The sequence below is a fragment of the Pelobates fuscus genome, chromosome 4 (genome assembly GCF_036172605.1).
Source record: "Pelobates fuscus isolate aPelFus1 chromosome 4, aPelFus1.pri, whole genome shotgun sequence".
NCBI classification, from domain to species: Eukaryota; Metazoa; Chordata; class Amphibia; order Anura; family Pelobatidae; genus Pelobates; species Pelobates fuscus.
The window spans coordinates 99,753,181-99,767,399 of NC_086320.1; the positions used below are offsets into that span (position 1 = coordinate 99,753,181).

Consider the following 14,219-nt stretch of genomic DNA (forward strand, 5'->3'; position numbering starts at 1 on the left):
TTTTATATTCAATAACGTTTTATTGAGTATTATAAATAACATTACAACACCAACAAAAAATAAGAAAATAACAGAACTGTAATAAAATCTGTGATTTAACACAAAACAATTCCCATAAAGAAGTCGTTATCATTACATGCTGTTTACAAATTGTTCAAAGGTTTACTTTATGGTGATTACTTTGTTTTGCTAGAATGTCAACTCACAATAGCCCTAAGAAGCCATCAGATATATAGTAGTAGTAGTAAAGAACTAGGTAAATTAACATTCTTACAATTCTCGAATCACCTATGTGAACAAAAAACTGGATGCCTTCCAATAGTTTAGCCTAATATACCGTTAGGTTGTTTGAAGGGCTTGTCAAATAGCTATAAAGCATGAGCTGAAAGGTGGTGTGAAAACAAGTACATTGTTCTTTGTAATATAAAACATACACAGAAAAGTAAAGGGGATAAAAGTGCTGAAGATATTAGGATAGATCACAGAATCTCTCTATTCCTGTATTTGGTTACCGTTTTTTTTCTATAGCTTATAATCATATAAAAGACTTTTACATTCTGAGCATCCTGTTCTTCAAACCCCAAGTGCTCGTGCTAGGGGAAAAGAGAGGTAGTGAATTGCTAAATATTTCCTTGTAATTTGCAACACAAAGGTATTGTATCCCAATACAGACTCAGCCTTTTATGAGGGCCCGTTAATGGAAATACTAATATGTGAGTGGTAAGGCCTGTGGCCCTAGTGATACATGCTGAAAAAGATGTCGGTTTTGCCTAAATAGAGAAAATGAAAACTACACATTTAAATGAAAAGCAAATATAAAAGGTAGACAAAAACTAAATTCAAAGCTTCAGGCAGCCTTCCACCTAGCCTCAATGCAATCTCTTCCAGTTACAACCAGAAGGTTAAAGCGCAGTGAATAGAATCCAGTGTTGAGAAAAATTAAGGAAAATTTGATTAATATCCACCAAACTACATAGGCGAAGGTGACTTGTTATGTACCCGAGTGTTGCACTCACGGCACTATCTCCTTATAGCGGCTCCACTGTAAGCCTCAGGCCAGCCAGCGTAGTGGAAAACTTAGGGTAGTGCCACAGGTCAAACTAAACATAGTAATGCATAGTCCTTACATTATGTATGAAAGGTAATCTTTGAATCCTAATAATATCCAAAAACTGGGGGACTAGTAATTTCTTAATGGACTGGAATAACACTTGCCGGGCCCATAGGGTGGAGCAGTACCAGCGGCAATGCTCCGTTATATGATAGGGTTCAAATCATATCGACCTAGAGTGTTTCTCAGTTACCAGTGGCAAATCCCCTGTTAAAAAAAAATGTAGGATAATTCTCATTGTGTAGAATTTGCTTGGCAGCATAGTAGATCAGGCTGCCAAGGTCTGTATAGATGAATGTAGTTCACGTACAGAGTCAGCTCTATTTTCAATTCTGCTTCTTTGTAGGAGCTGATGATTTGTGTATAAAGGGATTAAGCTGGTTAGTAACACAGCATCATAAAAAATACTGTCTCCTACCAAGCATTCCCCCCCACCTGCCATGCTTTAAAGTTGACCTCTCATGCATACATTTTCATTTGAAAAGGTTTTGCAAAAATATAAAGAACCTACAAGTGATGAGAATTATAGCAATTATAGAATTGATCGCATTGCAGATCAGCATCCATAATGACATATATTTGTTTCTTTGTTAAACCTGTTTTTACATATGTTTTCCAACCTATTTCTGTCTCCATTAATCTGCTAAATTATATTTTCTTGCAGGGCATCAGTCCAAAAAGTAATGCAAAATGTCCAAATGATCCTCAAAGGTTTTCTTGTTTTGCTCTTTTTGCTAAATTTGGAAAAGAGGTAAGTCATAACTATTAACTGTAAAATACAGTGAGTGTTGTGGAGCCGTCGAAAATACAAATTTGTAGATCACATGATTATTTGGTAAATACTGAAAAAAATGGCAGTTTGATAAAATGAAGTACAGTAAATGTCACTGTAATCTTAACCTGTTCTTTCTAATCATATACTAACCAGTCCCTTTAAGGTTTATCATTCTGTTTTTATTGTGCCTTTTTAGTTTACAACATGTTATTATAAAGTTTGTTTAGCTTGTTCAACTGAGCCTTATGTGAATATTGCATATGTACATCTTATTGCATTATTTATTACAAACAATACTGTTATGCATCAACTGCATATCTCAAGCTAGACTTTGAAAAGTTTTTCTTGGGCATAGAAACTTGAGAAGTCAGGTTTCCCAAGAAGGTGTTCTCAAAGTCCAACCCGAACTTTGCAGGTGGATTGTAACAGTTGAAGAAATAGCTAAAATGACAATGATCTTCCTGATGTAAATTGGAAAACAAAAATAGCTACTTGTGCCAGGAGCACACATATTCTAAACTCCCTACTGGGATTGTCTCTAAAACAAGTCGTTGAGGAACCAACTCGTAAAGAGGCCATACTAGATTTAGTGTTAACAAATGGAGATTTGGTATCAGATATTACTGTAGGTGAAAGTTTAGGATCCAGTGATCATCAGTCAGTGTGGTTTAATATAAGAACAGTGACTGAGTCACACCACACAAAAACAAAAGTTTTAGACTTTAGAAAAACAGACTTTTCCAAAATTAGAATATGTGTAAAGGAGTCATTATCGGACTGGAGCAATTTAAATGGAGTCCAAAAGAAATGGGATTATTTAAAAGTTGCACTACTGAAGGCAACAGAAAATTGCATTAGGCTTGTCAGTTAAAGCAAAAAATTCAAGAAACCAATGTGGTACTCCACAGATGTAGCCAAAATAGTAAAAAACAAAAAGTTAGCATTTAGTAATTATAAAAAAACCCAGAGTGAGGAAGACAGAATGACCTATAAGATTAGGCAGAAAGAGGCTAAGCAAGTTATAAGAGCTTCCAAATCACACACAGAAGAGAAAATAGCACAGTCAGTAAAAAAGGGGGACAAAACCTTTTTTAGATACATAAATGAGAAAAGAAAAGTAAAACAAGGATTAGTTAGATTAAAAACAAAAGAAGGAAGGTATGTAGATGAGGATAAAGGTCTAGCTGACTGCCTCAATGAATATTTTTGTTCGGTATTTACAGATGAAAATGAAGGAAAGGGACCTCAGTTAAGAAAAAGGATAAATGAGTCATTTATTACACGTGAGTTTACAGAGGAAGAGGTTCTATTTCAACTGTCAAAAGTAAAGACAAATAAGTCAATGGGACCTGATGGAATACACCCAAAGCTATTAAAAGAGCTTAGTGGTGTACTAGCCAAACCATTAACATATTTATTTAACCAATCATTTATAACAGGAGTAGTCCCAGAAGATTGGAAGTTAGCGAATGTTGTGCCCATTCACAAGAAAGGTAATAGGGAGGAGTCGGGCAACTATAGGCCAGTAAGCCTAACTTCAGTAGTGGGGAAAGTGATGGAAACCATGTTAAAGGATAGGATTGTTGAACATCTAAAAACACATGGATTTCAAGATCAGAGACAACATGGGTTTACTTCAGGGAGATCATGCCAAACTAATCTTATTGGTTTTTTTGATTGGGTAACTAAAATTATAGATCAGGGTGGTGCAGTAGACATTGCTTACCTCGATTTCAGTAAGGCTTTTGACACTGTTGCACATAGAAGGCTTATCAACAAACTACAATCTTTGAGTTTGGATTCCAATATTGTTGAATGGGTAAGGCAGTGGCTGAGTGACAGGCAACAGAGAGTTGTAGTCAATGGAGTATATTCGAAGCTTGGGCTTGTCACCAGTGGGGTACCTCAGGGATCTGTACTTGGACCCATTCTCTTTAATATTTTTATTAGTGATATTGCAAAAGGTCTTGATGGTAAGGTGTGTCTTTTTGCGGATGATACTAAGATATGTAACAGGGTTGATGTTCCAGGAGGGATAAGCCAAATGGAAAATGATTTAGGTAAACTAGAAAAATGGTCAGAGTTGTGGCAACTGACATTTAATGTGGATAAGTGCAAGATAATGCATCTTGGACGTAAAAACCCAAGGGCAGAGTACAGAATATTTGATAGAGTCCTAACCTCAACATCTGAGGAAAGGGATTTAGGGGTGATTATTTCTGATGACTTAAAGGTAGGCAGACAATGTAATAGAGCAGCAGGAAATGCTAGCAGAATGCTTGGTTGTATAGGGAGAGATATTAGCAGTAGAAAGAGGGAAGTGCTCATGCCATTGTACAGAACACTGGTGAGACCTCACTTGGAGTACTGTACACAGTACTGGAGACCGTATCTTCAGAAGGATATTGATACCTTAGAGAGAGTTCAAAGAAGGGCTATTAAACTGGTTCATTGATTGCAGGATAAAACTTACCAGGAAAGGTTAAAGGATCTTAACATGTATAGCTTGGAGGAAAGACGAGACAGGGGGGATATGATAGAAACATTTAAAATACAACAGTAATTTTTCCAATTGCACGTAGTCGAGTTTTATCGTGTTTGATCTTACCACAGTCTTTTTGGTACGCTTCTTATTTTTTACATTATTGTAGAAGCATTTTACTTCCTACATCTTTGTTTCTCTATTGATATGCATCTTTCTGTGGACCTAACGCTTTTGTCAACTAATTGCTTATAATACTAAAATGGTTCTCTGTTGTACAGGTATCTGCAAAGATGAAACAGTTTAAAGATGAGCTCTTGGCTTCCTGTTTAACATTAATTCTGTATCTGCCCCATGAAATCATCATGTTGGATATTAAAGCCTACATCCCTGCATTACAGGTAGGTGAAATGCTTCCAGGCATAAAGGACTGCTATTTATTTTTTATTTTTTAAATGTTGAGAGGTTCAGAGGGCCGGACTGGGGATACAAAGCAGCCCTGGAAAAAAAAAATCTATGCTAGCCCCATAAGTCATTGCGCCGAATATTGTCACATGTAATACGTACGGCTATGTCTTGCCACCCCAGATGATTGAGTAATATATATATATATATATATAGTTAATACAATGTTAAACAAAATTCTGCACACCAGTCAAGCCATAAGACTTGCTTTTCCCACAGAAATCCCAAAACTGCAGCGATGTTGCAACCGCAAAGGATTCTGGGTGGGCATATGCAAATTAGTTTAAAAAAGAATCACATTTTTGCCTCATTCCAATGGATTTTGCTTCCCAAGCACTACCAAGCCTCAATAAGCAAACCAGTAACCAACCTCATGCTGATGAGTTGCATTAACAACGAAACAGCTGTCCATGAGTGGTTCACTGGTTTTGCATCTTTTCCTAAATTGTGTTCCAAGCAGTTGTATACTACAAACACAGATTAAAAGGAATCCATGTTTAAAAGGGAATGAGGCAAAAATGTGATTCTTTGTTAAACTAATTTGCATATGCCCACCCAGAATCCTTTGCGGCTGCAACATCGCTGCAGTTTGGGGATTTCTGTGGGAAAAGCAAGTCTTATGGCTTGACTGGTGTGCAGATTTTTGTTTAACATTGTATTAACTATCCACAGACTTCAGGTGGAAGGGGTTTTCAATCACAATTTTTCCCCACCATAACCTATTTATATATATATAGATGTAAAAAACAGATAACATTTGTATCTTGTAATACCTTTTTTATTGGACTAACAGAATTTTTTAATGACAAGCTTTCGGGAGAACCTCCCTTTCTCAAGTCTGAAGCATTTCTGAGCAAGACGACACATAGAATTCAAAGTTGAGTTGTGATACAGGGGTTAAAGCGACATGAGTGTAGATAATACACAGGTTTGTTAGAAAATAGACACCATTTTTTGCAGAGGGTCATAAATATCTTTCTGAAGAGCAGAGTGAGGGGGGATATGCGTTCACATATACATATTTATGTGTGTGTGCATGTATAAAGTGTACCATCCTCTGCACTGTCTGCTTGTATGTTTTTCTTCTCCCTCTCTCCCACCTCACTCTGCACTTCAGAAAGATATTTATGACCCTCTGCAAAAATGGTGTCTATTTTCTAACAAACCTGTGTCTTATCTACACTCATGTTGCTTTAACCCCTGTATCACAACTCAACTTTGAATTCTATGTGTCGTCTTGCTCAGAAATGCTTCAGACTTGAGAAAGGGAGGTTCTCCCGAAAGCTTGTCATTAAAAAATTCTGTTAGTCAAATAAAAAAGGTATTACAAGATACGTATTTATCTGTTTTTTTACATCTACATCACTAGACTAATATGGCTACAATCTCTCTCTCTCTCTCTCTCTCTCTCTCTCTCTCTTTTATATATATATATATATAAATATACATATACAACATAAATATATATTTATTTTTCTAATATCAAATATTGGTCATTTCAGAGTAAAACATTTAATTCTACAGTAAGCATACTCACATGCAGACACAGACAATCTCACTGACACACACAGGCTCATTGAAACACAGCTTCATATACAAACAATTTCACCGATATATATAAGCTCATTGACATAAAAACACAAACTCAGATGCACACACATAGGCTCACTGACAGACAATCTCACTGACACACACAGACAAGCTTATTGGTATTCACACAAGCATAGTACAGACAAACTCTCACACGCACAAGCTTTCTACAGACAATCTCACTGTCACACAAATGCTCACTACAGACAAGTTCACTGACACACACATGCTCCATACAATGCCACACCTACAATGGAACAGATATGATGATATGCTTCTAAAACCTCGCTTTAGATGGATCTGGTTATATATGCAGTGGAGAATCTTGGGCTTTATCAAACTGTTCCAAAACAATCTGACAGAATTCATGAGCGGTATGCACCAATTTCTAGAGCTATAACTAATGACACATGTACCCACACAAGCTCACTGACTAGCAAGCACACACACATGCTCACTCACTAGCATTCACACACACACACACACACACAAGCTCACTCACTAGCAGACACACACACACAAGCAAGCTCACTCACTAGCAAGCACACACACACACAGCTTAATGTAGTGGTTCTGTTGTCTATGTGTGCAGCACCTACATTCAGCGCCTCCACATTCATTCAGTGCCACTCACAAAAAGGTGAGTAAAAAGATTATTTCATTGCCAATGGAATGGGTCTCGTAACCTAAACACACACACGGACACACACATACACCATGACAGACACACACACACACCATGACAGACACACACACACACACATACACCATGACACACAACACACACGCACACACACACATACACCATGACAGACACACACACAAACCATGACACACGACACAGACATATACCATGACACACACACGTATACTATTAAAGTCACACACACACACACACACACACGCTCACTCACTAGCATGCACACACACAAGCTCACTTACTAGCATACACAAATACACAAGCTCACTCACTAGCAGGCACACACACTCGCAAGCAAGCTCACTCACTAGCAAGCACACACACACACACACAGCTTAATGTAGTGGTTCTGGTGTCTATAGCTTGTCCTTGCAGGCTTTTCAATGTAAACACCGACTTTTCAGAGAAAAGGCAGTGTTTACATTGCTTCCTAGCGACACCTCTAGTGACAGTCACTCAGATGGTCACTAGAGGTGCTTCCTGTGTGCACAGTGCACTAGAGGTGCTTCCGGTGTGCACAGTGTGCAGCACCTACATTCAGCGCCCCCACATTCATTCAGCGCCACTCACTTGTGTCACCTATTCATTTGCACATAAAACTGTGGTTAATGGAATTTACTGTTTTGACAGGAAAAGTTGTGCCGAGCAGCAATCAAATCCACAGGAGGGTTTGTGCTGAGCAGCAATCATGCAAATGGGAACCTGGTAACTGCCTTTGGGGTCAAAGGCTGGTTACAGCCAATAAGATCTACAGGAGGGGTATTAAGGCCCAGTTCTCCTCTTGCTCAGTGCCCTGTCGTGGTTTCCCTTGTGGTTGTCCGAGAGCGTGTTATTGATTCTGGTTATTCTGGTTATTTGACCTCGGCATTGATTTTGACTTCCCTGTTTTCTGGCATCCCTGGCCCCTGGCTTTATCTTATCGTTGTGTCTCTTTCTGTGTCCCTGACCTCGGCTATTCCTGACTATTTTTTGGTACGTTAGTCTGGCCATTCTAAGGCCCGGTATACGTTCCCTATCAGTCCTCTGTGTTACACAATTCTACGTGCTGGATCGTACAGTAATCCTGACACCTTGCCAATGGATGGGATCTGGTAACCTAAACACACACATACACCATAACACACACAGACACACACACACTATGACACAATGACACACACATATACCATGACACACACACACACACCTTGACAGACACACATACACACACCTTGACAGACACACATACACACACCTTGACAGACACACATACACACACCTTGACAGACACACATACACACACCTTGACAGACACACATACACACGCCATGACACACACACACACATAGACACACCAAGACAGACACACACACACACCATGACACAGACACACACACACCATGACAGAGACACACCCTGCCTCACACATTATTGCTACACCTGGGGTCCTGTGGGCGACCGGCCAGGGTATTGTGCAGGCGGGCGGCATGCTGGGTGGTTTTGCAGGGCGGGCGACTGGTGGCGTGAATAGGGAGCTGTTTTGTCTCTGCTCTGCTCCAGAGCGCCCAGCTTAATGAGACTCATTAAGTAGCGCGTGGGTGAGCAGAGACAGCACAGGTCTCCTTCTGGCCGCCAGCACACCAGCTGTCTGTCCGACCCCAGTTTCCGCCGCCCATTGGGAAATTTCCCGGTGACGTCCTATTCCGGCCCCAGTCTCATTAAGTAGCGCGCAAGGGCTGGGGAGCAGAGCAGAGACGAGACAGCACAGGTCTCCCTCCGGCCGCCAGCACACAAGCTCCAGGTGCCGCGGCCCACCGGGAAATTTCCCGGTATTCCGGTGGGCCAGTCCGGCCCTGGAGGTTCAGCACTTTCCAACAATGATAAATTTAATTAGCACTCACTGGTTCTGGGAGAGACTGTGAGAGATTCCTTTTGTATTACAAACATCTATAGGTCTCTTCCAGTTACAAAACAGAAGTAGAAATGATGTTGCAACAAAGATGGTGTGATTCACTAAACATTACTATAATGAATTGAAAACCGATATGAAAAATTCAGGCTAACATAGCAAAACTTTGACTGTATCTGAGTTTGAGAAATGTTCCAGATTAGATGTTTTTGCATCTTAAAGATTCTGATGCCTTTAGAAAATTTCACCAATCTGGGTATACACAAATAAACAGATCAAGTTGCAGTGTTTAGCCAAACGAAGTGCTTCGTGGGAAATTAGAATTAACAATTTGAACAAACAAAAAAAAAAAAATACTTTCCTAAAACTTGATTGGTCATAAATTTTCAAAGTAGGTAAGAACAGCTGGCCGGTCTAGTCTACCAATTTCTCATCTAAAAGCACTGACGTTTTTCTGGATTTCTATTTTTGTACTCAGGGCAGTTTTATTTTTAGTTAGTTTTTTCTTTGTTTCTTCTCTCCAAACTAATCAGCATATAATCATGTGCTGTTACACTTTATTTATGTATTCTCAAACTCTGATCTTTGTTTCATTTGCTGTAGAATGCATTTAAGCTGGGGCTGAGCTGCCCATCCCTTGCTGATGCTGGCTTAGATGCACTGGAAGACTGGTCGAATCGCATCCCTGGTCATGTTATGCAGCCTTATTACAAAGATATTCTTCCATCATTAGATGGGTACTTGACAAATGTTTCATCGACAGGTTAGAGATTATGTTCAAATTTACATTTTTTTTTAGTTCTGAGACCAACATACCTGAAATGGAATTTAGAAATTCTTTTTTACTATTTATCAAAATGCTATTTTGCCATTCTGGAACACTTATTACCACCCCAAACAAACAAACAAACAAAAACATACTACACACAATGATGTAATGAACAAGCCCTGAGGCATACTTAAAAAAAAAAAAAAAGAAAAGACATTTTTTTTTTATAAGTGTTCCTTTTTTAGTATATACGTGTCCACCATAATTTAAAGAGGATTTATTACTACGATTGTTTTCCCTAAGTTTTGAAGCTCCATATTCTGCCTGTAGTTGTGCAAAATTAGTGAGATCTCACCACAGGTGAAGTACCGCTTGACAAACCAGTACATGTAATGATTGTTGTGTACCCTTGTAAGTGTACAACTTGCTAATGTTCCATTCTTATTGGCTTTTCAGATGACTCTTTGAATGCCATGGAAGTTGTTCGACTTTCTCGCGCATCACAAAAAGGTTTCAACAAATACCTGATTCGCCAACTGAAGAAAGTGAAGACCTTGTCTGTGGTACGTGTTTAATCATTAAGTAAGGTCTTGATGTCTTGATTTAATATTTTTGGATACGTTTTACAAATGATCTAGTATATATTTTTTTAATACATTTTTACAAAATTATTTAATATTGAAAAAAGATGTTGAACATTTTTAATATTTAGATTTTTTTTTTATATGATTTATTTAAAAAAATGAGCAAAAACAAATGCATAAACAGCGTATTTGTGCATTAATGTAGCATGATCATCAGTTTAACATATGAATATATTAAATACATAAAAAGAAAAAAAGTGAAGTAAGACAAAAAGGGAGGGAATGTGAAACCAGGAGAAGGGTAACCTGCTGCAGCAATATGTGCTGATAATGAGGGGTCAGCCTCATTGAAATAGTCAGTGGGAGCCATATCTTTTCAAATACTGGCAAGGAGTTATAAAAGCAGTTGCTATTAATTTTTTTTCATATGATATATGTTTTGATATTTTAATATGTTGAAAAAGTAATCTGCAATAGTTATCCAAAAATATTACATTTCAAAAGCTTATCCAAAAATAGTAAATCAATGCCTACATGTTACTGTTTTTCCCCCCCTCATTTTTCTGAAAGCATTTCACGGGATTGCTGCACTTTTTAAACTATAGGAACACATCAAGTACCATAACCACTACAACTTCTTGTAGTGGTTATGGTGCCAAATTTGCCATTGCACCCTCCCGTAGTAATTTTAAAACTATCTTAGAACTGTTTGACAACTTACCTGGTCACATAGGTTGCTCACGCCTCCAGCCTCTACTTCTGTATTCTCCTTGCAGGTCCATGCACATTGGCTAAGAGCGTCAGCTGACCACTCTCAGCCAGTGAACTAAGTCCTGTATCAGACCTGCTTAGCTCAATGAAGACATCTGGCTTTTTCTGCAGGAGAATATGGGATGTATCACCGGTTTTAAAACCATTTCGTAAATAGCCAGGGAACTCCTGGAACCAAAAACCACTTCAGCTTTGTGCTTGAAGCATTCCTTTAATATTTGCCTGTTAAATTCCTATGCGTTTCACTCAACTATATGACAGCTGACCGAGATTTACTGATAATTTTATAATATTAAAGCAAGTGTTCTTAAAAGTATTAGTTTCACGATTTACAGAGGCATTTCAACATAGTAGCATGAGGAACAAGTATGATAAAAAAGTGGAAACATCATGTGTATAATACACCTAGTGATGTTATCCAGAGATGTTGTAAAATATCTTTGAAATTTTGTTGGTGACCGTGTTTCTACCTGGTAACCCTTTTTATATGAAATTGAAAATTCTTGATGCCACTACATTTCTTTAACCATACCTGTAAATGAACACAAGGTTTCTTATGGTTTCTTAACATTTCTAAATCTGTATTTATGTCTCTGTTCATGGGATTGTGTTCATTCACCGCAGTCATTTAGTCCCAGTCAAATCAACGCAAGTTAAATTAAATTGAAGAGGTTTGGTGATTGACTGTGGTCTGAGAGAGATTGTCAATGTGTTAAGATGTATTTTCTATCTCAGGCTTGTTAAGGATGATTGCGTAGATAAATGTTAATTTTATTAAAGGACACAGAGGCTCTTATTAGGCTTATCTCTTTCTTTTATTCCTCAGCAGCAAAGAAAGCTAAGGTGTTTATTTGTAGAAAAAAGAAACATGCATAACTACCCTCACAGGGTTAACATCATCATCTCCTAACCAATAGGAACAGTCCTTATCTGATATCCTTTCATGTAACCTCCTCCTCTTCCTCTCTTTCTTTGCTGCTGCCTCAGCTAAGTAACACCTTGTTTCTTACACTTCATTTGCTTGATATATATGTATATGTATTTTGATTGATTACGTTTTTTTTGGGGGGGGGGGGGCACTATTTGCACGAAAACGCCTAAATGATGTCCCCCCTATTTTTAACTAGATCAATAGACTTAACAGAGGAGAAGCTAGAATGAATACGTATACAAATCAAGTGCCAGACCATGGGAATTTTTACACCGCAAAGAGATCCAAAAGGTTTTAAAGAAAGTTTAAAACAATGAATATGTTTGTAAAGTTCTGAGCAGTTCGTCTACTGTCAGACACTCCCTGAGGTTCCCCATCCGTGCTTCCCTGCCGGTACCCTGCCCCCCCCCCCCCCCAGCGGGTGTACCGGCTCCGTGAATGCCGCCGGGTAGTTTATTACCCTCCCCACTCGGTCACACAGCGCAGGGAACCCTCTGAGATCAGCCGGTTTCCTCTCTTCAGAGGGTTCCCCCGCCGCAACCCCTCGCGAGCGCGCATGCGTGGTCCTGACCGCATCCATCTTAAAGGGGCGGCGATCCAATAATTTTGCCGCTCTTTTTTCCTCTCAGCTCACACAGCCCACTAGGAGGGCGCGAGCTGATTGGTCTGATAGCTTGCCTGTCAGCTTACCAGTGTTCCCAGAAGCCATTCCTGAGGGAACACTCGGTAAGCTAACAGTGCAATCTGTATTTCTGTCCGGTTGCCTTGTCTCCTGCCTTATCAGCCACTGCACTGCTACTGCAGAAAGGTACCTATACCTGCCTTATTAAATCCTGTGTCACACTTAGCTGTCCCAAGATGCAGACCCCTAATGAATACTCTGCCCCTGGCCCCAGTGATAAAGGGGATACCAAAGCCCAGCACAGACCCACTGTGTCTGAAGCCCTAACCCTGCAAGGGGACGTGGCGACCCCTCTAGAGCACCTGGACTCGGAAGAGTTCCACTCGCTCCTGGACGCCACCATGTCAAAGTCAGTCACCCAAGCGATTTATACCGCTATGGGGGTTATGTCTGACAATTTATCACACTCCATTTCGAATGCCATTAAGGCATCCAACCCCATAATAACTCACGCCAGGGCCGCAGAGGAGGCTCCTTTACGCAGAAAGGGCCGTAAAGCCATGAGCAAAACCCACAATGTGCTGAGGAGGTTTCGAACGAGTCCGATGAAGTCGACTCAAGCGAATGGGAGGGTTCCTCCCCGGGCCGTAGTCCACTACGCAATCCAACCAACCCCTTGTATGACACCGCGGATACATCAGCTATTCTGGACCCCTAGGGCGAACCTCTGTTCGACCCTGATACTTTACAGAACCCTAGGTCGGCTGAGTGGTACCCGACCGATCATGTGGCACGGTACATAGCGACCAGAATCCGTAAGCCCTTGGATAAAGCCACCAGACAAAAACTGCGGGCGGAATGCCCACGCCCAACAGTGTCCGATATGGCCTGCGCCACGCCAGACATAGACCCAAAAATAGCACAATTCCTGGGAAAATCTGGCTGGAAAGCAAAAAAGGGACTTGATTATTCCCTACGCCACTGCCAAGATAAAGTGCTGGATACACTAGGCCCTAGTGCCAAGATTTTTGAACTGGTCGAAGCGGCCTTAAATTAGGGAACACCTCTTGATTTATTAGCCATTAGAGGCAGGGCACAGAGATCTATATGCCTCATTGGCAACACAAACGCTGCGCTGGCCACCGAAAGGCGCAAAACTATATTAATGAAAATCGAGCCCAAGCTCGTTAACATGGCCCTCACCGAACCGGGACCGCAAGCCAAAGGTCTCCTGTTCGGAGACAACTTTGTTAAGGAACTCGGCACTTACGTGAGCACATTTACGGCCCTAGACAAGGCACAGACTAACATAAAACGAGTGTTCTCCCCCAGAGTTTTTGGTGGGGCCGGCAGACACCGGGGCCGTCTTCCCGGCCGTTCTTCCTGCGGTTCTTACCGGGGATACAGAGGTCCCGCCACAGCTAGATTTCAGCCTCCAGAGAATAGAGCGCCCTCACCCTTTTTTCCGGTCAGGGCCAGACCATGGCAACCTCGAAGACCCAGAGGCAACTCATACAGCCGACGACCTTAT

The 14,219-nt window shown here is 40.3% G+C and overlaps 1 protein-coding gene across 1 annotated transcript in view; it reads left to right on the top strand.

Moving 5' to 3' along the window:
* PRKDC (protein kinase, DNA-activated, catalytic subunit) overlaps positions 1-14,219 on the top strand; it is a 167,699-nt gene that overhangs the window by 47,228 nt on the left and 106,252 nt on the right. The window contains exons 19-22 of the mRNA XM_063451401.1: positions 1,776-1,862; positions 4,650-4,769; positions 9,615-9,774; positions 10,237-10,343. Of these exons, the coding sequence (XP_063307471.1) occupies positions 1,776-1,862; positions 4,650-4,769; positions 9,615-9,774; positions 10,237-10,343 (474 nt within the window). The remainder of the gene's footprint in view (positions 1-1,775; positions 1,863-4,649; positions 4,770-9,614; positions 9,775-10,236; positions 10,344-14,219) is intronic.